Source organism: Trichechus manatus, unplaced genomic scaffold (genome assembly GCF_000243295.1).
Source record: "Trichechus manatus latirostris isolate Lorelei unplaced genomic scaffold, TriManLat1.0 scaffold00031, whole genome shotgun sequence".
NCBI classification, from domain to species: Eukaryota; Metazoa; Chordata; class Mammalia; order Sirenia; family Trichechidae; genus Trichechus; species Trichechus manatus.
The window spans coordinates 12,677,627-12,703,018 of record NW_004443967.1 but is presented as its reverse complement, the minus strand read 5'-3'; the positions used below and the strand labels follow the sequence as shown (position 1 = coordinate 12,703,018).

The 25,392-nt window shown below is 49.6% G+C and overlaps 1 protein-coding gene across 1 annotated transcript in view; it reads right to left on the bottom strand.

Moving 5' to 3' along the window:
• Positions 1-212: 212 nt before the first annotated feature.
• The window catches only part of DMBT1 (deleted in malignant brain tumors 1), a 77,071-nt gene continuing 51,891 nt past the window's right edge, over positions 213-25,392 (bottom strand). The window contains 13 exon segments of the mRNA XM_012555110.1: positions 213-379; positions 2,773-3,038; positions 5,638-6,026; positions 9,821-10,005; positions 11,555-11,763; positions 13,898-14,048; positions 14,338-14,373; positions 15,791-15,811; positions 16,740-17,057; positions 18,008-18,210; positions 18,520-18,673; positions 23,101-23,424; positions 25,252-25,385. Coding sequence (XP_012410564.1) covers positions 213-379; positions 2,773-3,038; positions 5,638-6,026; positions 9,821-10,005; positions 11,555-11,763; positions 13,898-14,048; positions 14,338-14,373; positions 15,791-15,811; positions 16,740-17,057; positions 18,008-18,210; positions 18,520-18,673; positions 23,101-23,424; positions 25,252-25,385 — 2,557 coding nt within the window.

Below are 25,392 nucleotides of genomic sequence, written 5' to 3'. Positions count from 1 at the left end.
TGTAGATGGGGTCACCTGCTTACCAGGAATATTGTGTCCCAGTGCCTGGCCTCTGCATCCGGGGAAAACCTAGCCACCCACCTTCCTTCACCCTCCCAGCCCTCCCAACCATGTCCCTGCGTCAGGTAAGCAGAGTTAGGTGCTGTTAGCTCTGCGCCCTCAATTTGTCGGAGGCTGGTGTCTGAGAGCGCCGGCGCCGTGTCCAGCTGGCTTCACGATGTACAGCTCAGAGGTCGGCCATGGGCGGTGCGTGTCCTCCTCCCCCGCACGAAGGCCCCCATGGCCAGGACCGGGACCAAGAAGACCGCCGCGGGGACAGCCGCGCTGGCAAAGCATCCCTGGGAGCCAGCCTGCTCCTCCCCACCAGCCACCAACAGGTCTGGGAGGAGGAAAGAATGCGACGAGAGACTGGGATGCAGAAGGAGCCGGGGAAGGGGAACAAGACAGGCTAAGCATGGTGCCCCCAGTGTTGAGGGGGTTAGCAGTGGGAACTGTTTGTCTGGTGGGCAGGTCTAGAAAAAGGAGTGGGGAGACGGGGTCCTGAAAGGGAAACGGAGGGCAGACCCCAGTGTCAGCCAAGCCAGGGGAGGTTACTGAGCAGGAAATCAGAGCTGGGCTCTGGAGAACCAGTCTGGCCCAAAGCACCAGACGGATGTCAGTGGAGAGAGATGTGGGGCATTTTAGGCCAATTGGGAAATTATTACAAGAGGCTCAGGCAAGGGGTACCCAGGACTGAGCTAGTGCGGGGGTGGGGGGATAGGAGGGGGAAATGAGGCTCCCTTCACCCCCGTCCTGTCACCCTTCTCTCCTGTATCTCCCACCAGATCTCCTGCCCCATGGGACACACCACTGTTACTTCTTTCTCGAGTCCATCTCTTCCCACTGGAGTGTGAGCTCCACACAGGCAGGATTTTTATCTAGTTCTGTTTATTTATTTGTTTCCTGGCACGTGCTACCGGTACCAGGCGCCATCAGTTCAATTCCAACTCATGGCGACCCCATGTGTGTCGGAGTAGAATTAGGCTCCACAGGGTTTTCAATGGTTGATTTTTTGGAAGTAGATCACCAGGCCTTTCTTTTGAGGGGCCTCTGAGTGGATTCGAACCACCAACCTTTCAGCTAGCAGTTGGGTGTGCTAACCATTTGTACCACCCTGGCACATAGTAGGCCTTCACTAAATATGCTCTGAATGCATGAATGAATGAGGAAAGAGGCTGGAGTCAGCTGGACTTGGGGACCGTCTTCATATAGGGCACAAGGGAGAAACAGCTCCATGGAGTGGATCTAAGGGAGGATGTGTAACAACTCCAGCTACTGTCACCCCCACCTCACCCTACCCCCATGCCATCTATCGACCTGCGCTGTCTGGGCCAGATCCTGGGACTCACTCTGCAAGCTTTTCCTCATCCACACCAACAAAACAGCACAGCAGGAATTACCACCCCATTCTACGGAGGAAGGACGGCTTGTCCAACGTCCCACCCGTGAGCAGACAGAACAAATCCATCGTGCCCGCATTTCCACCACCCTGCCCAGACTCCAACTGCAATACACCTAAGAAAACAAAATAAACCAGTTGCCGTTGAGTCGATTCCGACTGGTAGCGGCCCTAGAGGACAGAGTAGAACTGCCCCGTAGGGTTTCCAAGGAGCGGCTGGTGGATTCGAACTGTTGACCTTTTGGTCAGCAGCCTAAGCTCTTAACCATGGGTGGTGCAAATGGTTTGTGCTCGACTGTTAACCTAAAGGTTAGTGGTTCAAATCCACCCAGCAGTGCTGTGGAAGAAAGGCCTGGCCATCTGCTTCCATAAAGATCACAGCCAAGAAAACGCTATGGAGCAGTTCTACTGTGCAACGCATGGGGTCGCCATGAGTGGGAATCGACTCAAAGGCAGTGCGTTTGGTTCTGCTTTTTTGGCATTACAGTTTGCAGTTATTATCATCGTGATAATACTGTGGTCAATGTTGTTCATGTTGGTGGCCATACAATAATAACCTACTCACTGAGTGCCCGATGTCTTGAACCAGGCACTGTTGTAGGCAATTCAACTATTTTTTTTTCTACGTGCACCATTTAGTGACATTGATCACATTCCTCTAGTTGTGCAACCATTCCCACCCTCCTTTTCTGAGTTGTTCCTCCCCCTTCATTAACATAAACTCCCTGCCCCCTAAGGTTCCTATCTAATCTTTTGAGTTGCCGTTGTCACTTTGATCCCATATAGATGGTTCTTAAAAGAGCATAATGCTCAGGACAGACATTTTTTACTAGTTTAGCTAGATTACTGTTTGGTTTTAAGAAGACTTCAGGGGATGTTTTTGGTTTAAGGTTTACAGATGATCTCAGGGCGATAGTTTCAGGGGTTTGTCCAGCCTCCATGGCTCCAGCAAGTCTGGAGTCCTTGAGAATTTGAAATATTTTATGTAACCTCCTCAACTGTCCTTGGAGGTAAGTATTAACATTTTTATTTCACAGATGAGGAATGTGAGGTCCTGGGAGTTGAGAATCCACAGGATAAGGGCATCAGGGCGTTTGCCTCCCAGATCACAGCCCTCTTGACCAAACCTTCCACATGGTCCCCACAGATCATGAGCCCCCCACCCCCCAAAGAAGATAGAAACCATGTCTCATTCAACTCTGTATTGTCAGGCCCCGCACATAGTAGGTGCTCAATTCTAGTTGAAACATGAAACCAACGGAGACATTCCAAGCTCCTCAGGGGTCATGGGGCTGGCACCCGGTGGGCAGTGAGGTCAGAGGGCGACCCCCTACCCAGGCTCCGCTTCTCTGGGGCCTGCAGCTGAACGGGGCCCAGGATGACATCCACCTTCTCCTGGTAGGAGCCCAGGTCCCGCTTGGACCTCACCACACAGCCTCTGTAGCACCGTGAGGAGTAGTCGTAGGCCCTGCACACCACCATCTTACACTTCAGGTACACAGATGGGAAGCGGTTCAGGAAGTGGTAGGAGTTGAATTTGAAGCGGACGATGCGTGGCGACGGCTGGGAGTAGGATCGGTAGGTTTCGTCTTTCACGCACCTGGAAGACAAGAAAAGCAGCTCGTCAGCCCTCCCCAGTGAACCGGACCCTTCTCCGCGACTCTCGGTGCACTGGGCAGGGAGCTGCCCGCCCGCCCCGCTGCCCACACCACCCGCGCCACCTGCCCGTCCTGCCTGCGGGATGCACTGTGCAGTCACTGTCAGACATGCGGGCAAGTCCTGGCAACTCTGGGACGCCAGTGGTGTCTTTAAGCTGCAAATCACCCCGGGATTTCCAGATTGGCTAACGGGCCCTATATTGCACAGTGGGTTGGGGCCCAATCCCACAATGACCATGGGGACCCTGGGCTCAGTGGCCTCAGATAGTCCAGGTGAGTCAGGGAAGTAGCTCGAGTTTGGAGCCTAGGAGAAGGCAGGGAGGAAGGTAACATTTGGCTTTGCTCTGGGTACCTTTGGTGCCCCCCTCCTGCCCCTCCCTCTACCAGGGTCTCTCTCCTGGCCCACCTCAACCTGCCCTGAGCCCCAGCAGCTGCTCTTACCACAGGCCTGACTGCCCTCCAGCACTCCTACCCAACATCAACCCCTTCCTCGTTCCCCTGGGCACTGCATCTCTGCCTCATTCCCCTGGGCACCACATCTCTGCCTCGTTCCCCTGGGCACCACATCACTGCCCGTGTTAGAAGGAAAACAGCCAGTCTCCTAAAGGAGTTTCCCTGAGACATGGCGATCGGTACATCCCCGAGGGTGCAGCCCCTGTGGTACCCACAGAGAAGGAAGCAGCTGCACTCACCCACGAGCATCCCTAAGGCAGGGCTTCGAGGGCTGTGGCAAGGAGCAGAGCGAGGAAGGGCCCTGTGGGCTTTAGCGAGGACATTTTGTAGGTGGATGGGAGTGGTCACGCAGGGCTTGGCCTGGAAATGTGACCCAGGCTGGCTCACTGTCCTCCTTCTGCCTTCCAGAGCTTCCTTCCTTCTTCCACTTCCAACTCAGATTCGCTCAAGTACCCAGGTTTTCCCTCACAGCAGCCCCCTTAGGGGCAAAGGTGGGGAGAAGGCACCCAGAGGCTGGTGTGGAGGTGGGCTGGGTAGTTGAGGAGCGGGCTGGGCAGTAATGGTATTTTCCCTAAAACCCCATCAGCCAGGGGCTTCTGTGCAGACCAGAGCCTCGTAGCGCAGGCTGTCCTTCAGAATCACCCGGGGAGAGCTTAACAGTACAGGCACCAGAGCCCTGCTGCAGAGCAAATACACGGAATGTCCGAGGGGGCCTGGACACCTGTGTGTTTGAAGTCCCAGGTGATTGTCACGGGAAGCCAGTTGACGGCCAGGTGTAGGTAATGAATTCCTGTATTCCAGGTGCCGTTGGAACACACCTACCCCCATGTGCATTATCTTATATACACATATATCTCAGAATTTTGAATCGATTTGCAGGGAAGAATCGAATCACTCACTCACTGCATCAATTTCAGTCATTTGTTTGGCATAAATTCATAAGTCACTGTTTGTAGAAAGGGGATCTGGTTACACTTTCTCCTCCATCTTTGCTGCTAAGGGAACAGCTGTGGGGTGAACTATCTGTGCCTAGACTGTAAGCAAGACGCGCCTCAACACCTGTGTCCTGAAATGACGCACATCCAACTGTGCTTGGGCAGAGATGCTGTCTTGAATCTGTCAGGAACGTGTGACGTTTAACCCCTGCTCCCAATTCCTAGCAGAGCCCTTTACCCTGTTAGTATAACTTCTCTGGTGGGGCCATTGCTACAGAGGGGCTGAGGTCTAGAATAGGCCAGGAAATGGTGTATGCGCCAGTGTACAGAGACTAAAGAGTGGGGATTAAGAGTTGCTCACCCTGATTTTTGAGGACCCCTCCATGAACTCAGAAGAATCAAACCTCACCGAAGCAGAGTCCCGTCACCCAGGGAAGCTGGCCTATGGTAGGGCAGCCCAGCCTGGGCACTGCTGCCTCACCTCTGCACCTTCTGAGCTCAGTTGGAACCATAGACTCTGAGAATTACTGTCCTCCAGCTGATGGAGGCCAAGATGACCTCCTGCCGCTTTTGGTAGAACACTCCTTGGAGACCACCTGCTGTGCACGCTGTGCCCGGGGCATCATCTACTCCTTCTCATTTAATCCTCCCAACAACCTTCCAACGTGGGCATCATGATCCCCATTTGACAGGTGACAAAACCGTGGCTTGGAGTCATGCAGCTAGTATGCAGCAGAGCTGGCATTTCAATCTTGGTCTGCTCAACTCCCAAACCAGTGCTTTTTCCCCTCCACACACAGCTTCCTAACACTAAGGCATGGCTGGAGTTCGATCACATGGGATCTAGTCTGAGTTTTACAGCTAATCTGCTGGTGACCCCTGGGGAGTGCTTCAATTCTCCAGACACCCATTTTCCCATGTGTCAACCAGGGATGATGTCCTTGTCATTAGGGTTGTGGTCCAGGACACAACACAAAAAAGCTTCAAAACGTAAAAGCTACAGTGTGTTACTATATATAGAAAGGGCATCTGTCTAAGATTGAGCTACTGGGAATTCGATGAACCAGAATCCCCAGTCCTCAAGCCTTTTGGTCTACTCATGTCTGAGTCATAAGGTAAAGATCTAAGTCCATCCCATAAAGACAATCCTTACCCGCTCCGGATTAGGTCATAAGTCAGAGATGTAAAGTCACTGTAATATGGTGATGTCACACAAGTGTCCACGAACAAGGCCAGGGAGGCATCGGGATGACGGAGTTCAGCCTGAAGGTACAATTCCTGGTTCAAGTCCACATAGTACGGGGAGCTGGTGACAGGATAGGAGAATGAAGAGGATGTATAAAAGGAGATGTTCACATCGAAGTTGCCATACTGGATTTCCTTGAACTCGATGGTGTCATTAGCAATGTACATCGTGTCAACCCAGGTGTCCTGCAGCATCCTGCAGCTGATGTGAATGTTCAAGTCCTTCTTCCTTTTGATGATGCCACTTGAAACAGCTGCTTTGAGGAAGTTGGAATAGGTGATGGTATCATTGTCTACCTAGGAGAGGCAAGCAGGAGAGCAAAGTCAGGCAAATGCCACCTGGGAAGGAATCCCACTGCTGATGTGGGTTACAATGAGAGGGAAGGGGCCCAACAACACTCCCCAAGCCCTCCCAGCTCCACACAAAGATGGCGCACACCCACTGCCATGGCTCCCATTACCTGGGCTGGACATCCAACTTAACTAGCAAGACCCCCTCCTTTCCCATGTCCTACTTCCTGTACCCTACGATGGGAGACCATGGTGTGGGTCAGTTGTTGGGTTGTGCTGGGTGCTCCTCCGGGTGTCAAGATGGCTGGATCTGGATAACCTCTTGCCCTGCCATATAACTGAGTTTGACTCCATGGCTCAGAGCTTTTCTTGCTTGTTCTGTTTCATTCTCACTCTTGTTGTGGGGATTTGGGGGAGACCAAGGGAGGTTGTCCTGTGCTTTTGACAGTGGGGTTTGGTGGGGTCAGTGTTCACTGTGTGCTGTTTGATTGATTGGGAGCTGTTCCAGCTTGGTGTCTGAAGCTTCTGGAGCTGGAATGACAATCAGGAGTTATGGCTGTTGCCTGTCTCTGACCTCCAGGGAAGGGACTTCTCAGAGACTCGTATGGACACTGGGTGGGCCACGGCAATGCTGGAGCATCCTGCCCCATCTGTTCTTTCACCCTCTGTGCCACGGGGCCATTTCCTACTGTGCCTTTAACTGAGCAGCCAATTCTTAAGAACATTGGTCTCTCATGCCATTTGATGTGCCTACCGTCTCTTAAGAACGACCTTTCCAGAGATGAGGCCTTACATCCGGTGGCCTGTGAGCATCTCATGGGCAGATGATGTCTAAACATCTCTCTTTTCCCTGAGGTTGGCCAAGAGTCTGGAAACAGCAGTGACAGTGGGATGAATGAAATGTACAGGGGCTGGGGGCCCAGAAAAATGCTGTCATGAGTGGAGGATGGGGTGGGGAGGAGTGGGTCCAACTGGCCAAGAAGACATAGGTGAACAAGGCTCTGCAAGCTCCATGGTTATGATCACCTGGCCTGCAGTTGAGGTGAGGTACTGCTGGCTGGAGGCTTCGGGGATATTTCCCCTCCCAAACGCCGTGATGGTCAGAAGCAAACTTCTCCTGCCAGGTCTGGATCCTAGCATGCAATGGTGTTTTTGCAAGAACGAACACAAAAATAACACCATAATGGCCTAAATGTTGTTGTAAGTTGCCATAGAGTCGGCTCCAACTCATAGCGACCGTACGTATAATACAACAAAACACAACCACTTGTCTGTCAGTTTGTCATACTGTGGTGACTTGGATGTTGCTGTGATGCTGGAAGCTGTGCCACCAGTATTTCAAATACCAGCAGGGTCACTCATGGTGGACAGGTTTCAGTGGAGCTTCCAGTCTAAGTCTAGGAAGAAAGGCCTGGTGATCTACTTCTAAAAATTAGCCAATTAAAACTTTATGGATAGCAACAGAGTGGCCTAAATAAACCCAAAACTCATTGCCATTGAGTTGATTGTGACTCATAGTGACCCTGTAGGACATCATAGAACTGTCCCATAGAGTTTCCAAGGCTGTAATCTTTATGGGAGCAGACTGCCACATCTTTCTTCCTTGGAGCCGCTGGTGGGTTCAAATTGCTGACCTTTTGGTTAGTAGCCGAGTGCTTAACCACTGTGCCACCAGGCCTCCTTGTGGCCTGAACAGCAGTCCTAAAATATAAAGCAACCTAACTCTTCAAAAGGAAAATGTTTGTCACGTATACTGTCAAGAGCAAAACTCTATCCCTGGCCCGTTGGGACAGCAGAGAAGTTCCCTTCTGAAGCCAGCACGTGTACGACTTAAATCTAATGATTTTTCAGAATGGAATATGCTGGAGGGTCTTTCACTTCTTGTCCGCGGTTACAGAACTCCACTCTGCATACATCCCTTCCAAACAAAACATTTGAAAAGAAAAAGTTCAACAAGAAACTTAAAGTGGTTTTGCCCGCTCTCGGACCGTCCGTCCTCCACTTCTCTCTGATTTCCTGTTTCTGGTTTCCTCCTTGGGAGGGCCGTGTGAGGCCTCGGCAGTCCCAGGCGGACCAGGGCCTGGGGCAGGGCCAGCCTGGGCTGCAGGGGGCGCCAGAACCCGCACTTCGGGCCCAGGTCTAGGAAAAGACCATGAATGGGCTCTATGCTCTCTACCTACTCATAGAAAACGTACTACATTTTCTGCCTTTGTATTTCCTAAAAATAATAATTTTTACTTTATATTTGAGCCCAAAGGTCATCGCAGTAAACCATATGAATTTTGTCACCTTGTTCCTCATTCCTTCAAAGACAAGTTGAGGTGCTTTCGATTTAACTCTGTACATTAACAGGAAAGTTTTCACAGAATCCACACTATCTGTGGTCTCTAGGGTCCAGCTAAATTCTAAATCTGCTCCAGACAATGAACATTGAGGGCAGATTTATTTTTTGATCCATAAGAAGCAGTTCTAATTTTAGATTAAAATTGTTAGAAGCCTGCATAGTTTGTAAGGAAGTCAGCTCAGTATGTAATGGAAAATCTTCCAGACATTTCCATAGACACTGGGACTCCTCCTGCTCCAATGGGAAACCTCTCGTGTGGTGGCAGACATCATCTCTTCGGCCTCCCCACGTGTCAGACACCCGCCAAACGGGGAAGCCTGGAAGAGTGGGAAAACTCCACTCTGGATCCCCCAGCCCTGCCTCTGAATCACGGCTCCACAATGCAAGACTGAGTGGCCGTGCGCCAGTGGCTTAACTTCTGTAAGCCTCAGTTTCCTCATGATGAAAGGGGAATAAAAGCTGGACCTTTCTCTTTCTCTATCCCCTTCCTCCTTTCTCTCTCTCCTCTCCCTCCTCCTCTCTTTTCCCTCTCCCTCCTTCTCTCTCTCTTTTCTGTCTCCTCACTTCTCTCTCTTTTTTTTCTCTTCTCCTTTCTCCCTGATCTCGCTCTTGGTTCAGTGCCTGGCATGCGTATTACTACCAAAGCAAACGAGTTGCCTTCTGGTTGATTCTGACTCGTGGCAACCCCATGTGCTGCACAGTCGAACTGGGTTCCTTAGGGTTTTCAGGGCTGTGAACTTTCAGGAGCAGATCGCCAGACCTTTCTTCTGAGGCACCTCTGGGTGGGTTCAAACCTCCAACATTAGGTGTTAATAATCCTATTATTTAACCAGAGACAGTGTGGGGTTGCAAAGATGAAGAAGGCAGTGGCCCTGCCCTTGAGGCATTCAGTTTTTGTAAAAGTTATGAAAGTAAGATATATGTGTATTCTTTTGCTACCGCTGGGGGCGCTATTTTGATTGCTGAGGTGCATGGCATTCTGCCCAGCTCCGTCTCGGCTGGACAGTCCTACAGAAACCCTGTCTGCTGCGTTTCCTTCCTCCAGATCTGGACAGAGACCTCCTACTCCTACTACTATTTGAGGAGCCAGGTAATGGCACCAAAGAACAGATTTACAGCTTGGTTTCCACTCATAAGGAGCCATGGTGGCACAGTGGTTAAACACTCAGCTGCTAACTGAAAGGTTAGTGGTTCAAACCCACCAGCTGCTCCTTGGGAGTAAGACATAGCAGTCTGCTTCTGAAGATGACAGCCTTGGAAACCCTATGGGACAGTTCTACTCTGTCCTATAGGGTTGCTATGAGTCGGAATCGACTCGATGGTAACAGGTTTCCACTCATTACGTGCTGATTATACTATAATCCCATCTCCTGGGTCCCCAAAATTCAAGACACATGACACTTATCACAATAAGGAAATTCACTCAATAGGAAAGAGTGGGAAGCCTGAGGCTTACCTGTTTGACGGTGCCACAGCCCAAATAGGGGATTGTGAATATCACTTCGCTTGGCGTTATCTGGCTCTGACACTGGTAACTCCCGGACCAGCCGGGGATGATGAGATCCCGAGCCACATAACCCAGGGATTGGAGGTAGCGCCTGCTCACCACGGCTTGCATGTGATTCTGCAGACACAGCAGCTCTGAGGGATGAGGGCAGACAGTGAACTCGGTTAGCGCCCGAAGGTTAGCAAGTCCTACTGGTGTTCTTCCCATAGAAAGGTGGGCAGATCAAGATGCCTGACACACATGGCCGACACTCAGGGTGTACCATCGGGCATAGCTCCCCGCAGCCCCCAGGTGCCCGACGGCTCACGTCAGTCCTATCCTCATGAGATCCCAAGGAGGACACCTGGACTCAGGCTTTCTCTGATGGAGCAGTGGAGGCAAGGGTAAAATAAGGGAAATGTCTCGTCAGGTTACCAGGTCTACACTGAGTGAGTAACAGTGGAATTGTGGGAATGCTGGGAAATAATCCAGCCATGGAGGAAATCTGTGTATAAAAACCTGACTGCTTACGAGAACTTTGCTGTCACCCAGCCCTCAGCCAGTCTGTAAGTCAGACTCCGTAACACCTCAGATTGTGTCCATGCTGCCTCTGCTGGATGTATCTGAATGGCCAGCTCAGCCCACCCTCAGACAGCTTTGAAGGGTTAAAAACAATTCTTCCTTGTGCTGAGATGCAGTTTCTACCCACAGGTCCTTGTTCTGCCCTCAAGGAATGAGGGAGAGGGGAAACTGCACAAATCAAATGCTCATCTCGCTGAGCCCTCCAGCAGCCCTGCCGCCTTACAGATAGGGAAACTGAGGCTCAGAGAGGCTGTGGAGTAAGTGTCTAAGGCCCTGTGAGGATTTGACCCAAAGCTGTGTGATCCAAGCCCCATGTTCTTCCCACGACTCGGAGCTACTTCTGGACAGCTCACACATGCCGTTACCCTTCCATACTACCGGAAAGCAGCCCCTGCCCTCTCTCTCCTCTCTCTCTTGGTTTTTCTCTCCTTTCTCCTTTCTTCCCTTTTTCTCTCCCTTCCCTCCTTCTGTTTCTCCTTTCTCCCACTCCCCTTATCTCTCCTTTCCTTCTCCTCTTATCTGTTTCTGTCTTCTACCTCCTGCCTTTCTCTCTCTCCCCTTCCTCTCCCCCGCTCCCCCCAACTCCTGAGCCCTCTTCCCTACAGCGTAAGTGCTCTCCACTCCTTGCAGCCTGTGTCTCTGGTAATGGAGTTGGCCACGGGGGAACAAACGGTGCTGGTGGCTCTGACTAGCCCCGAGTAAAACAGAGCTGCTGCCGTCCTGTTTGTTTCTGTGAAAGGAAGCCTCGTCATACAGACACCTGATATTCCTTGGAAACACTCAGCCAGTTTGCCTATCTGCCCGTGCCCCATGGGCTGACTTCAGGCAGAGTCCTGTGAGTGCCATACATTTGCTGAAAACATCATCTCACACCTATTACTTAGTCTCTGCCGACCACGGTGAGGCCAATACACCGCCGATCAGCCTGTTCTGGGTCTTGACCTGCTTCTGGGTAGCCAGATTCCAAGACCCACTGCCCTTGGCTCCTTTCGGCACCTAATCACCCTCAGCGACCAACAAGGCTCCTTTAGTTTCTTACTCTACAACACTCAACATCAAGGCAACAGAGGCTCCCAGTGACCTGCCCCAGCACTGCCCGAGCTCCCACACAGGGGGACTTACTGGTGCTGTCGTTAGAAGGACTTGAGTAGTACTCGGCGTGGAAGCCTTTCCTCGTGATACTGCCATCACTGATGAAGCGGACAGCCATGAAGTTCGACGACGAAGTGAAGGAGCCACTCATGCCGTTACAAATCCGAGCAATGAGAGGGGAGCTGTGGTAGGGGCCGTCAAAGACTTCAATGTAATCATAGTTGCAGCCATTTTCCAGCCTGCAGGGACAGAGAGCACACAGTGGGGCTTCATGTTCAACCAGGGTTGGATGCCGAGGGTCAAGTCTCAGGGAGAGGTCACACCTTTGCTGACAACTATGACGAGTTAATAAATGAAGGTAATAAAACCCAAAAAACCAAACCAGTTGCTGTTGAGTCGATTCTGACTTAGGGTGACCCCATGTGTGTCAAATTCCATGGGATTTTCAGTAGCTGTGACTTTTTGGAAGTATATCGCCTGGCCTTTTTTCCAAGGCACCTCTGGGTGGATTTGAACCTCCAACCTTTCGGTTAGTATCTGGGCGCTTCACCACTTACATCACCCAGATAATAGATATCCTTACACTGAGTGGAGATTCACCTTCCTATGACCTGCACGTGTGATTTTTGGCCCTGCCTTTTGGGAACGCGCATATAAATGTATACACCCTCCTGACAGGCCTCTATATCATCAGGGGAAGGGACCACATACGCCTTAGACCACTTTTCTTCGGTCAAAAAGACCCAGTTCTCCATAGAATAAAATAATATCGGCGAGTTTCTCGTGATGGAAATAATTGGTGAATAAATATTACGCAATTCACTGAACTTCTCTAAAGCTCAAGTTTCCTATTTACAAAGGTTAAATAATCCCATTCACACCTACTTAAGAGGGCGGTTGTGAGGATCAAATGAAAAAATGTATAGAATAGTCTTCAGAGGCATAGCAAGGGGTGACAGTGGGGAGCGCTTGCCACTGGGCACAAGTCCAAAGAGGCGCCAGAGTGCCAGATGAGGCTCGGAATGACATTCCACGGTGCCACAAATATGAAAGGCACCTGACTGAGGCAGCTGGACAAGAGGGGGGACGGCATTTCTGCTGAAGCATTGCCACTATCAATGTCTATTCATCTTGAAATGGATGGGGCGGGGGGCACAATTTAGAGATTGTTCCTGGCTGCTTCTTACCCTCGATATGCCCCTGTAGTCTTTACTAACTGTAAAAAAAAAGTCACTGTCTAGTTGATACCGACTCATGGCCGTCCCATTGTGTCTGAGTAGAATTGAGCTCCGCAGGGGTTTCAGTGGCAGATTTTTCAGAAGTACATCACCAGGGCTTTCTTCCCAGGTGCCTCTGGATGGACTTGAATGTCCAAACTTTTGGTTAGCAGCATAGCACGTTGACCGTTCGCACCACCCAAAAGAGGTCAAAATAGTGGTTTGTTATTAAGATGCTGTTTAAAGAGCTGGCCGTGGTCAACCTTCTGCCATAGGATTCCATGAGCTTTAACTGCAATCCCCAAAATCCAAAATGGATTATAATAAGGAGGAGGTTAAAGTAATAGCATATTTTTTGTAAAACCCCAAATAAATTTCCAAGGCAGAGACACCCAAGAGCACTACAACTAGAAATGAAGAGAGAAACAATTTTATCAGCAATGGCTGTTAGAGGGAAAAAGTGATGCTACCCCTTGTCCATTCTCTAGTGTCTAGAACACTAGGAAATTTGGTTCCTCTCTGTGGTCAACTTGGCCACCCCTCTCTTTGGATAAATCACATATTGTGCTTTCGATGATGTCTCCACTGCTTAGAGCAATGATTCCCACTTTTTAATCAGATGAGGGACCGATAACCTAAACTCTGCCACAGCAATTTCTCCATCTCTGCCTGATCCCTGGGAACTCAACTGAAGAAAGGGGGGGAGGGGAGAAAAGGCTTCAATAAAATACTGTGCTTGTTAATAGGATTATTTGCACTATTATTGTTCCTGAGAACAATCCCTCCCCCTGGAAAACATTTTCCAAGTAGTTTCACATATATTTATCTCTTGTGACTCTCTCAGTAACCTCACGAGGTAAGGAGAGCAGGTCTTTATTCTTCTCTTTTGACTGAGGCTCAGAGAACTTGAGTAACTTCCCGTGGCAACACAGCAAATTAATGACTGAGATGGGACTTGAAAGCAGGTTCTTGTCTCTTCCAGGGTTCCTACCCCCACCTCACCCCCATGGACTGTCCCCATGCTAGGTTAAAATTGAACCCATAATAAAAAATGCCAACCAGGCAAGCATTTCTTACTAAGTTCTAAGTATCATTTATTCCCTTTTCAAATGTCTGTGTGGCCCCCGTGCTTTTTGCTTTGCCCCAGCGCACTTACTGGACGTCTCTGAAGACGACAGTCACGCGGTAGTTGTTGTGGACTTCAATGTCCCAGGTACACCTGGCATTGTTTGGATAGTTCCCAGGATACAATGGGCTAGAAAACTGCCCTGACGGTTGGGAAAGGAAGCCTCCGCAGGAATAACCTACTGTCAGAACAAAATGGAATTGCCAATGATGCAAACTGCACAGTCCCCTGGGGGGAAATTGAACAATTTCTTAGACAGAAACCCAACAAAAATGAGAGGTGCCTGGCCCAGGACCTTCTATGGTCTCGTAGATGAGGGTGGGGTGGGGATGGGGGGGAGACCCTTCCAGGGGGGAAGCTATCTCTTCATCATTCTCATTATCTCTCCAGTGTCATCATCACTGAGGGAAAGGGAAAGAGCGTTTCCAGGGAATCTTGGCCACACACTCATAAGGAAGCTCAGAACTTACTGGTTGGGTTGGTGATGTGAACTGTTGACAAAGGTGCTGTTGACAAACATAAAAAAAATAATAATGATCAGCAAAGAGTGAACCTTAATGCAAACTACAGACTTTAGTTAATATTAAGGCATCAATAGTGGTTCATCTGTTGTAACAAATGTACCACAAGAACACAAGATGGTAACAGGAGAAACTTTGTTCAGATGGAAGGGAAGTATATAGGAATTCTCTGTGATTCCTGTACAATTTTCTGGCAAACCTAAAACTGCTCTGAAAAGTAAAGTCTATATGGATATTGGTGACAGTTGCACATAATTACTGTAATTAGTATAACTAAATTGCACACCTGAAAAATCTTGAAGTGGCAAATGTTGTGTTATATATGCCTTTTACAAAAACTTTTAAAAAGTCTATAAAAAAAGATCAGTTTTTCATCATCCATTTGACACAAATATTGTGTGCTTGCTTGCTTGTGCGAGACAGTGTGCCCACCTGGGCTTACAGACAGGGGCTGGCGCCAGGCCTCGCCCTCCGGGAGCTCACAGCCTGGAGATGGTGCACCAAAGAGCTAGTCCTATGCAGTGTGATGAGGCTGGCGGAGGGAAGCCCGGGGAAGAAGCTGAATCCAAAGCTTGGCTACTGACCCAGACTGGGTGGGGAGAAGGGAGCAGGTAACCAAGGAGGGCAGGGCAGAAAGGTAGAAAGGATGTTCCAGGCAGAGGAAACAGCACAGGGACCAAGGCATGAGCATACCTGGCACAGGTGTGGATGGAGCAGGGAGGGGAGAGAGAGATGGAATTCTGCTTGAGGCAAGAAGATGAATTGTGCTATGGAATGGGGATCTTCACTCAGAAGGCCCTGGGGAATCACCTGAAGGGCAACGAGGTCAGGACGACCTTTGCTTTGCATAAAGGTGACTCTGGCTGCAACATGGAGGATGCATGGGAGGAGGAAGCTGGGAGCTGCAGCAGGAAGCAGGCAGTGAGAAGGAGGTGGAGGTGGGGTGGATAAGGATAGTAAGGAGCCAAGAGGGTCCTGGGAATACTCAAGGGAGATCCAGAGCAGCTCGGGAACAGACAATAGAAGCTGTTCTATGTGAAGCTCAGCCATGAAGCAGGTCCCGGTTGGCCTTCACTGACCAGACCATGGTGTCCGGGAGGACAGGAGGAGCCTATGCAGGCAGCAGACCCCTCCTCAGGCCTTAGGCTGCAAGGCCTCTGAAGAGGGGTGACCATCTGGAGAGGGGTGGAATTTTCCAGAGACACTCAGGGTGAGAGCAACCAGAGAGAGGTCCAAACTTCCTTGGGTTGGGACATGGCTGCAGGGGGCACAGTCCCTCATGGAGGGTGCAATGGCAAACTCTTCAAAGGGTGAGCAACACGCCCTGAGCAGCCCAGGGAGCAGCTGCTGAGAGAGCAGGAGGAGGGGCAGCCAGAGTTTAGACGGAAATTATGGTACTTACAAGGTGTGGTTGTGTATCTCCCTACAAAGAAAGAGAAGTGTCAGTCACAGAAGTGTGGCCAGGAGGAGTGTGTCCTGAATAAAGGCAGAGACCCCCCCCCCATATGACTCACAGCCAGATCCCATGACTGAGTGCACCCCCAGGGCCCACTGAGTTACTGTCCTCAAGAGAAAGCCTAAGTGCCTAAGTGAGTTTTTCCCATTGCTCCCCCTGCCCCATCATTATTTGGGGGACATCAGAATCACAGACCACCACCTCTCTGTCAGTTTGTCATACTGTGGTGGCTTGCGTGTTGCTGCGCTACTGGTATTTCATACCGGCAGGGTTGTCCGTGATGGACAGATTTTAGCAAAGTTTCCAGACTAAGACAGACTCGGAAGAAAGGTCTGGCAATCTGTTCCCAACAATTAGCCAATGAAAACCCTATGGACCACAACAGAATAATGTCCAACTGGACTCAACCATGCCAACAATCATGAACATGGCACAGGGTCAGGTAATGTTTCATTCTGTCATAGACGAGGTCGTCAGGGGTCGGAGCTGACTTGTTGGCAGCTAACAACATTAGCGTCACAGCCAAGGGCATATCTAGCGTCATCTATTCAACACTCCCTACTTGCCCAGAATTGCTGTAAGGGTAAACGCATTCCTCGTTTAATCCCTCCAATTGCCATTGGAAGCAAGTACTGTCATTGTCATCTCTACTTAAAGGAAGACACTGACCTTTGGTGAGGTTAAATCATTGCTAAAGGTCATCGAGCCCGGGGCCCAGAAACTGACCAAAGATAAAGCGGCCCCTGCACAGCCTTCCAGAGTAGACAAAGGGGGACAAGCTGACAAGCTCCTGCCCACCCAGAACTGAGCCACAGACACCCTCAGCCACCAGCCTTAAGCTTTCATCTCGTAGCAAGTGGGAGGTAAAACGTGCCTCCCATGAATCACGTGATACCTGAGCATATGACAGCAGCATCTTCATGGTGGTTACAATTATGGAAGAACCAGCCTGTGTTCCGGCACTGCCAGAGCATAGATTCTGTCCCAGAGCACTCCACGTTGTCCAGGGTGATGGGCCCAGAGCCAGTGCCAAAATAGGCACTTCCCAGGGCTGACACTGCATATCCACACTCCAGCTGTCTGCAGACCACCTCAGCATCCCGTAAATCCCAGGAATCATCACAAACTGTCCCCCATGTTCCACTGTGGTAAACTTCCACCCGCCCAGCACATCTGTGGGAGGTGTTTGAATTGACCAATCTCAGTCCAACATCTGAAAGACACATGCCGTAAAAGGTGATGGCAATGTCCCACAATGAATCTCAAAACCAAATAATCCCTGGGCCTGACCTCATCCCCAACATCCTCAAATGATAGTATGTAAACATCGTCTGTCAGTTCATTCTATTACGTGTTACTGCGATGCTGGAATCTATACCACCAGTATTTCAAATACCAGCAGAGTCACCCATGGTGGATAAGTTTCAACCAAGTTTACAGACTAAGACAGACCGGGAAGAAAGGCCTGATGATCTACTTCTGAAAATTAGCCAATGAAAACTCCATGGATCACAAAAGAATATTGTCTGATAAAATGGCGTAGGACAAGGCAACATTTTGTTCTGTTGTATATGGGGTCGCCACGAGTCAGAGCTGATGTGATGTCAACTAACCACTACAAAATATCAGGGAAGAGACACTGAACCTCCTCATAACAAAGCCAGAGGGGCTTCAGGCGTCATGGAGCTTAGATGCCCTCACCCTCCAGAGGCGGGGTGCTGACTCAGCAAGGAGCGTTAGCTTTTATAAAGTACCCCAGGGAGTTGTAGGCAACCCCAAAGCTAGGATGTGTCCCCTCTTCTCCACACCACACTGCCTTGGCTAACGGCCTTCTCCTTTCTGAGGCTCACCACGGTCAGCTGTGATACAAGGAGAATGGACAAGGCATCACTGAAGCCCTTCTTTGATTTCATGTGGGAACCGGCATGCAGACGGAAGAAAACCAAACCTAACCCGTTGCTGATGAGTCAATTCCGACTCCTAGTGACCCTATAGGACAGAGTAGAACTGCCCCATAGGGTTTCCAAGGAGCAGCGGGTGGATTTGAACTGCCGATGTTTTGGTTAGCAGCCGAGCTCTTAACCACTGCACCACCAGGGCTCCGCAGAAGAGGAGGTATTTAAATCCAGCGAGCCTCATGGTTGGGACCTGATTTGCACTTACCACTTGGAAAGGAGTTATACCAAGCAGAAAAGCCGGTGTTTTGGAAACTGATGTCACTTCGAAATCGAACAGTCATTTGGTTTGAAGAAGATGTGAATATTTGCCTGGTGTCATTACAAATCTTTCCCAGCAAATTACTGCTATTCAGAGGTCCATCAAAGATTTCTACATAATCATAATTACAACTATTGTGCATCTCCAACCTGGGTAGAAAAATGTATGATATTAGGTTATCATGGTGATATTTAGATTCTTATTGCTCTGGTATTTTATAGCTAGTTTGAAGCTTATGAGTGATACTGTTGAATGTGAGTTTTTCCTGTGGCTCTTCCTTTCAATCAGATCAAAGGACTTCCCAATATTACCTGACACGTCAAGGTAGGGATCAAAGCAACTCCAGACCTTGTTCGTGGAACGTGAGTGTGACAAGCACTCAGCCCAGGAAACAACCGAAACCACGGGGTCTCTTGTGTGGGGCTCACCCTTCCCCAGATGGCCTGGGTGTTACTTACTGAAGGTGAGTGAAGCCCAGGTTTATGCGAAAACTGTAATTCAGTGCTATTTCCCAGACACAATTAGCATTGTTGGGGTAGAATCCAGGGTAGGATGGGCTGTTAAATGTCCCACTGGCATTGAGTAAGAGGCCACCACAATTTGAAGAGGGTCCTATAGGAGAGAGAGAGACAACCCCATTGTGAGGATTCTTCAGGGAAACACTGATGTGTCAGGACAAGCCCTCTTCTTCTGGGCAAGAGTCCTCAGGGTTTCAGCCACTGCACTTCATAACATGATTTAATTTTTCCAGTACAATTCAGAACTGTAGGCGAAGGGGACCCTTCTCATTTGGTGAGATGTGAGCTATTGAGGCTTAACACAAGATCCAGGAATTGCATCCAGGCCTGTTGACAAGAATGTCAAACCTAGATGCTTTGGATGCAACCGAATGATGCTTACCATGAGATGGAGTTGTTGTATGCCACCAATCTGGGGAGAAAAACAGAAAAGGATTAGAAAAGAGTGGACATGGGATCAGTGTCAGGTCTAAAGACCTGTACCTGGGGATCAGAGACAGTGGGGTTTGCAAAACTCCATAGGAAGGGAGAGAAAGTGGCTTCTTCTGGACAGCATGAAATTAGCACAAACCATGCCTCTGAATGTCCACAACAATGACAATGAGGTGGTGCAATCCATAAAGAGCAATTGCAATTCTCTGCTGACAGATAGTTCTTTGGCAAAAGCATTACTTAGTCTTTGCCTTGGGTATATGACTAAAGAAATCTCTGTTATCCCCTCACATATAACTCTTGGCCCAGGCAAGGCTTTCAAGTAGAAAAGACCCAAAAACAGAGCCCGCTTCTACCAAGGATAGCTCTAGATGAGCTCTGCTTAGCAACACACATCAGGGGTCAGAGTGTTCTTATCCCCCTAAACCAGACAACAAGACTAATGTGTTGTGGACTCAACTGGTACCACCTACATACCGTAAAGTTATCAGGGAAGGTTCTGGAGAGGCAAAAATATCTTCACAGACCCCTCCTGTGGCTATTGGTTGGGGAATGTTGAGGTGAACAGGAAGAGAAGGGACACCCATGAGTTAAGGGGCAGCAGAACTCACCTGGCCTGGCCGTGGACTGGTACTGGGAAGCTGTGAGAAAGAGAAAGTCAAGTCAGATGCACTGCACAAAAGATGTCACCACGGGAAACAAAGGCTGAAGAAGCTGAGCCAGTCAGAAACTCAGCCAATGCCTGTACCCTGCACAGAGGGCAGGGCATTTATCATCCACTTCCTCTTGTGAGAAGGTGGCACAGGTAAACCCTACTTAGATTCCATTCATTCTTATCAAGCTTAAAGTGATTAGCCTTGTGTGTGAATGCTGGTGGCCAATGTGATCCAAAACCAACTTTGCCTTACGTATTTTAGCAATCCACTGAGTCACCCAGACTGACTGTGTGTGAACTTTAAAGCCCAGCCATAGGCGTTTACAAGGCTTTGCCTGGCAGATCTCCTATGAGAAGCTGTCCTCCTCACAAGAGACTTAGTATGTTCTCTGGAGGGAGTTGTAGTCAAGGACTCAGGTCTCCTCTCCTCTTGGCCAGCCACGTCTTACGCATATCTGCATTTCTAGTCCAGATGCCTCCTTATCAGTGGGCTCAGCTGAGACACTATTACCCAATTGACTAAGTATATTTCTACTCCTCAGCCTTCCCCCTGCCTGCCCAAGGTCCATAAAAGGGCTTTTGTTGGGGGCTTTTGGGCAGGGAGACATTTCCCCTGTCTGTGCTGCTTGTTGTCTGACCCTGAAAGCAACACTGGGGAGCTGGGGCTTTTCCCATTTCCCTCTTGCCTGCGTGTCACAGTAAGACAAGAAAGCCTTGATGAGAATGCAAACAGAGGAGAAAAAACAGATTTAGACATTGTAGGAAGAGGACCACATACCAAAACCCATGTGGCCAGTCAGACATCATGGCCCTGAATCCCACATTGGGACTCCACCCCTCACTGGCCGTGCATCCTGTACAAGTCAAGAAAGGTCTCTACCTCTCAGGAGGTTATCTGTGAAAGTCCCTGGAGGTAGGAAGTCAGACTGGTGCCATCCAAGTCTCTAAGTCTGCGATTTATTTTTCTCCATTAGCAACTCTTCCCCTGCCTATGTCTGATGATAGGTTACTGGTTGATGCACCTGTGTCCATCACCAAGCTATGAGTACATAATGGAGGAAATCAGACCTCTCAAGAGCCAGTACATGAACAATGCTCCTTCTGTCTGGAGCAGACGTGGCCTTGCTGAGGGTGACTCTGGTACAAGGACCAAGAAAACCAGTATGAAAATTATTCCGTCAGGCAGAAGGTCATAGTTGATCAGTGCACATTCTTCAGAATGCTCACTTGAGCCCTGAGGTACATAAGAAGTGTATTTCACAAACCAACATGGAGCAACTTCATTGATTCTATTCAGAAATGGTCAGAGAAGGCAAAGGGCACCTTCAGCCCTGCTTCCTCCCTGGACCACGAAGGTGGGCATGTGACTCAGACAGAGCCAATCAGACTGACTCATTCCCTAGCCACAGTGATTGGTTCTGCAAAAGGCACATGTGCTCAGCCAGACCAATCAGACTGTACCCCAGGACTTGTTTGTCAGGGGTTTCAAGAATGGCTGTCCCTTTCCTCTAGGGTGTCTAAGCTGGTAAGGGACAGACTTGGGAAAGACAGATGCTATCTTTCCTAACATAGGGAGGAGCTGCCTGAGACTGAAGCCCTAGAGAAGCACATGCAGGACAAGTGGAAAGATTCAAAGCCTTGATGACTTCCTTAGAGCATTTGAATCCAGCTGTGCCTAAAGTCTGAACACCTGCACTTCCCAGTTATATGAGCCAACTGCAAAGTATCCCCTCGTAGTCTAAGCTAGTTTGAGTTTTGAGTTCCCATCACTTTCAGATTAGGATGTGTTATCTCCTGACTGTCTCTTTAATTATTATCAGCTTCTTATGAGGTCACACTGGGACAAAGACTTTGGGAGGGTGTGGGCAATGGAACCTGAGATCCAATCCTGAGAAGACAGCTGCTAGATGGATTTCATCCAGGCCAATTGTCTATGATAAGTAACCTCAAATTCCAAGAAGAAACCAAAGGGTGCTTACCATAAAAGGGGTTGTGTGGTCTCCCCAACCTAAAGAAGTAAGCTTAAATGTTTTAAGAAAAAAGCTTTAAGAAAAAGATAAAGTCAAAGTGGGCAATGAAGCCTCTCTTTGAATTTTGGGTCATCCCTATGCAGTAGGAATAGCTGGGGCTGGGAGAGATTCCACCTGAGTGAATCGTGTCTCTTTGTGCCTGGGCTGGTGTAACCAGAGACTTGCGCTAGATTACTATATGGACCCCTGCAAGGATTCCTAGTAAGGAAGCTAGCATAGACTGCCTTCTGGAAGCTGCTTTCTGTCCTATGTCCTTCTAAGGGAAACTAAGGCCAAATGTGAACTCTACGGCTCTTGTGAAGTGAATCTTAATGACTGTGTAGATAAGAAGTATGCTGGTGGACAGTGCCATGACAAGGTGGTGGAAGAAAGGATAGGTCTGAGAGCTTCTGCAAAGAGGAATGGAGGAGGGGTTGCAGAGTGTGGAAGGGGTGGAGCTGAGGTGGGGAGGAAGGGAAGGGACACCCCTGTAAGCTGTGGACTCACCCGGCCTGTGGGTAGAGTTGAGCACGGCAGCTGTGGGAAAAAGAAATACAGTCAGATGCGTTGCTCAGAGAAGGCCCAACTGGAATCAGTGTCGAGGAAACAGCATATTTACAACATCAGCTGTTGCTGCCCATGTACCACTGCGAGGACATGGCCAGGTGTCCATAAAAAATCTCCAATTGCTTCTGGGAGCGGCACCAGTGTCCCATGACAGCGTGGGCCCCTCTGTGCGTGAGGGCTTTCTGCCCAGACTATGGAAGCCACTGCCCTGCACGTGCCAGGCCAGAAGCACCATGGTATTAGCCCCTCACAGGAGCACCGAACAGTTACCCTCAGCAGTTATTCTAGGAGGACTCATCTCCCTTGCCCTTCAGGTAGATACTCCTAAAATTGTACACCAATTTGTAGATTTTCTCCATGGGATTAGCTCCAGTTCCCATTGTCAGAGGTGGCTTATCAGAAAAGCAGTTATTACACACTTGCCTTCCTTATGACCTTACCTGACCTCCCTAATACATTCACATCCCCCACAAATGAACATATTGCATTTGAATTTTTCTCTTAGATGGATTTGGGAAGACTCCAATCAATGCACCCATCAAGGGGAATGGGCGGTACATTTACCACCTAAATCCTCTGCCTGTGAGAAGTCACACCAGGTAGAATGGGGTAAGAATGGATGGCCAGCCTCACATCTAAGGAAAGAGCTAATTGTTTCTGCCCTCAGTAAGGTTCTCCAAATGATGCATACTATTTCACCAGCTAGGGGCTGACATGGCACCTGAACCACAAGCTGACCTGGGAAAGTGAGAACACAGATGTATGGGAGAGGCCCCAGGTAGAGGTGCTGGGAGGGAAAGCGTGTCTTTTATGAATAGAGCCTACTCCAGAAGGTGGTTGAGTGATCTTGAGGCCCACCTGAGCAGATGACACCAGCATCCTCATGGTGTCCACAGTTATGAGAGAGCAAACCGCTGTGGCGGCAGCTCCATAGGTAGGACTCATGTCCTGAGCAGCTCACATTGTCCAGGACAATCTGTCCTGAGCCCTGACCGAACCGGGCATTTGTTGGAGCTGATACAGCCCAGCCACAGCCAAGCTGCCTGCAGACCACGTTGGCATCATTGGTGTCCCAGCTGTCATCACACACGGTGCCCCAGGAACCGCGGTACAGGACCTCCACACGGCCCTGACACCGGTCCCCTCCATTCACCAGTCTCAGGGCCAAATCAGATTCTGTCCCTAGGAGGTGACACAATTATTTCTAATAAGATTCTGTCTTGAGTGGCAATGCCCTACGCTTTGGAAGCAGCGAAACCTAATTCCCAATAACCAAAGCTTTGTCAGCCGGTTAAAGTTCTCTTAAGGAAAAGGACATGATCCCCTTCCCATCTTGGGCCTCAGGAATCCTGTGCTGTAAGGGCCACACCCCTGACTCCTCCTTCCCAACCTGGGCAGGGACCCTTTGACACCAGGATGACCTCACTTTGCTCTACATGCTGGCCTTGATGGTAGCCGGATACACCCCCGTCCCACTATGCAGCCTGTGGCCTCACAGCACACCATGGCCAGGCCAGCCTGCATTTGCAGAGACCGTCAGGTCTGGCAATAAGCACCCAGAGAACCACCCATCCTGAAACTGGGCACCGACCAGTCGCTCTTGGGGAATCATAGAGAGTTATTTTGAGATTCGGCCTGGTTCCTTGGTCTATGGAGTGTGATGTGCTCCCCCATTTACATAGTGTCCTGATAATTTTCTGGAAGGAAGGACATTTTGACTAATGCTTCCAGCCCCAAAATTTCTGCACGCTCAACTCAACACTTGAGTATATGGAGTGCAGTGACTGGTAGTGATAGCTGTGGGGAAATGTACCTATTTCCGACGTGGGTGAAGCTGTATTCACTGTTAAACTGAAAGGGGTAAAGCGGAGAGAAAAGATATAGGTCAACCTTACTGAAGACGGGACCTGTTCCCATGCAAGCCCTGGATCAGGCCACACATCCTTCATATTTTCATCTGAACCTTCCCACCTATTGCCACATTGCATGTGCTGGGCATCTCTTCTCTGCAGCTCACTCAGCAAAGAAGTGAGCAGGGTGTGTGACATGACCATATAGATTCCAATAGATCATCAAAGGCTATGACATTTTCTCAGTTAGAACGTGGAGGCCACCTCCTTCTTTAACCCTAATGCCACCTGGCACCAGGGCCACCTTCTGGGGCTTGCTGTCTTGCTAGAGCACAAACCCAATCCCAATCAGGAGTTGCACGTGCATCTGTCCCATGCCAGCACTGATATTGTTTACCTGAGGGCTTTCTGACCAGACTATAGAAGCCACTTCCCTGAGAGGAACAGGCCAGAATTGCCATGACATCATCCTTCACAGGATCCGCCAACAATCAACCCAACAGTCAGTAAGAAGACCCATTACCCAACCCTCCGGGTGCCATGACTCTGAGATTGCACATTGATTCCAAGAGTTTCTGAATGGGATTTTACTCCCATCCCCACTGCCATAGCTGTCATTAGCAAACATTTGCTACCTACCTACAATTCTTTATACCATTTATCTCCCTTTCCTACTGCAGCTCACAGCACTTCATGCATATTTTATATACTCTTGAATCCTCCTCTCTGAGTCACCTAATGGCTTGACTCAAATCAATACACCCACTGAGGGTTAGGGGTTGTGAATTTACCATCCCTAGCCTCTGCCTGTGAGAAGGTCTCACCATGTTAAATGCGGGTTTGTAATGAGTGGATGATCCTGTATCTAAAGAAAAGGCTTATTGTTTCTGCCCTCAGTGTGCTTGGTCTTGTGCAAGCAATTTTCCAGCGTTACCCCCAAGCAAACATTGGGCTAGAGTTGGTAGCATGGGGGATGGAGCAGGCCATGTTGTTTCTCCCACTAGGTGGCCAGACATGGCCCCTGAGCCACCAGATGACCTGGGAAAGTAAGAGCGACAGGATGCATGGTTTGGGCTCCAGGCAGGTCCCTGGGAGCGAAAGCGTGTCTTCTATGAGTAGTACCAACCCCAGAACGTGCTTGAGTGATCTTGAAGCCCACCTGAGCAGATGACACCAGCGTCCTCATGGTGTCCACAGTTATGAGAGAGCCAACCTCTGTGGCGACAGCTCCATAGGTAGGACTCCTGTCCTGAGCAGCTCACGTCGTCCAGGACGATCTGTCCTGAGCCCTGACCGAACC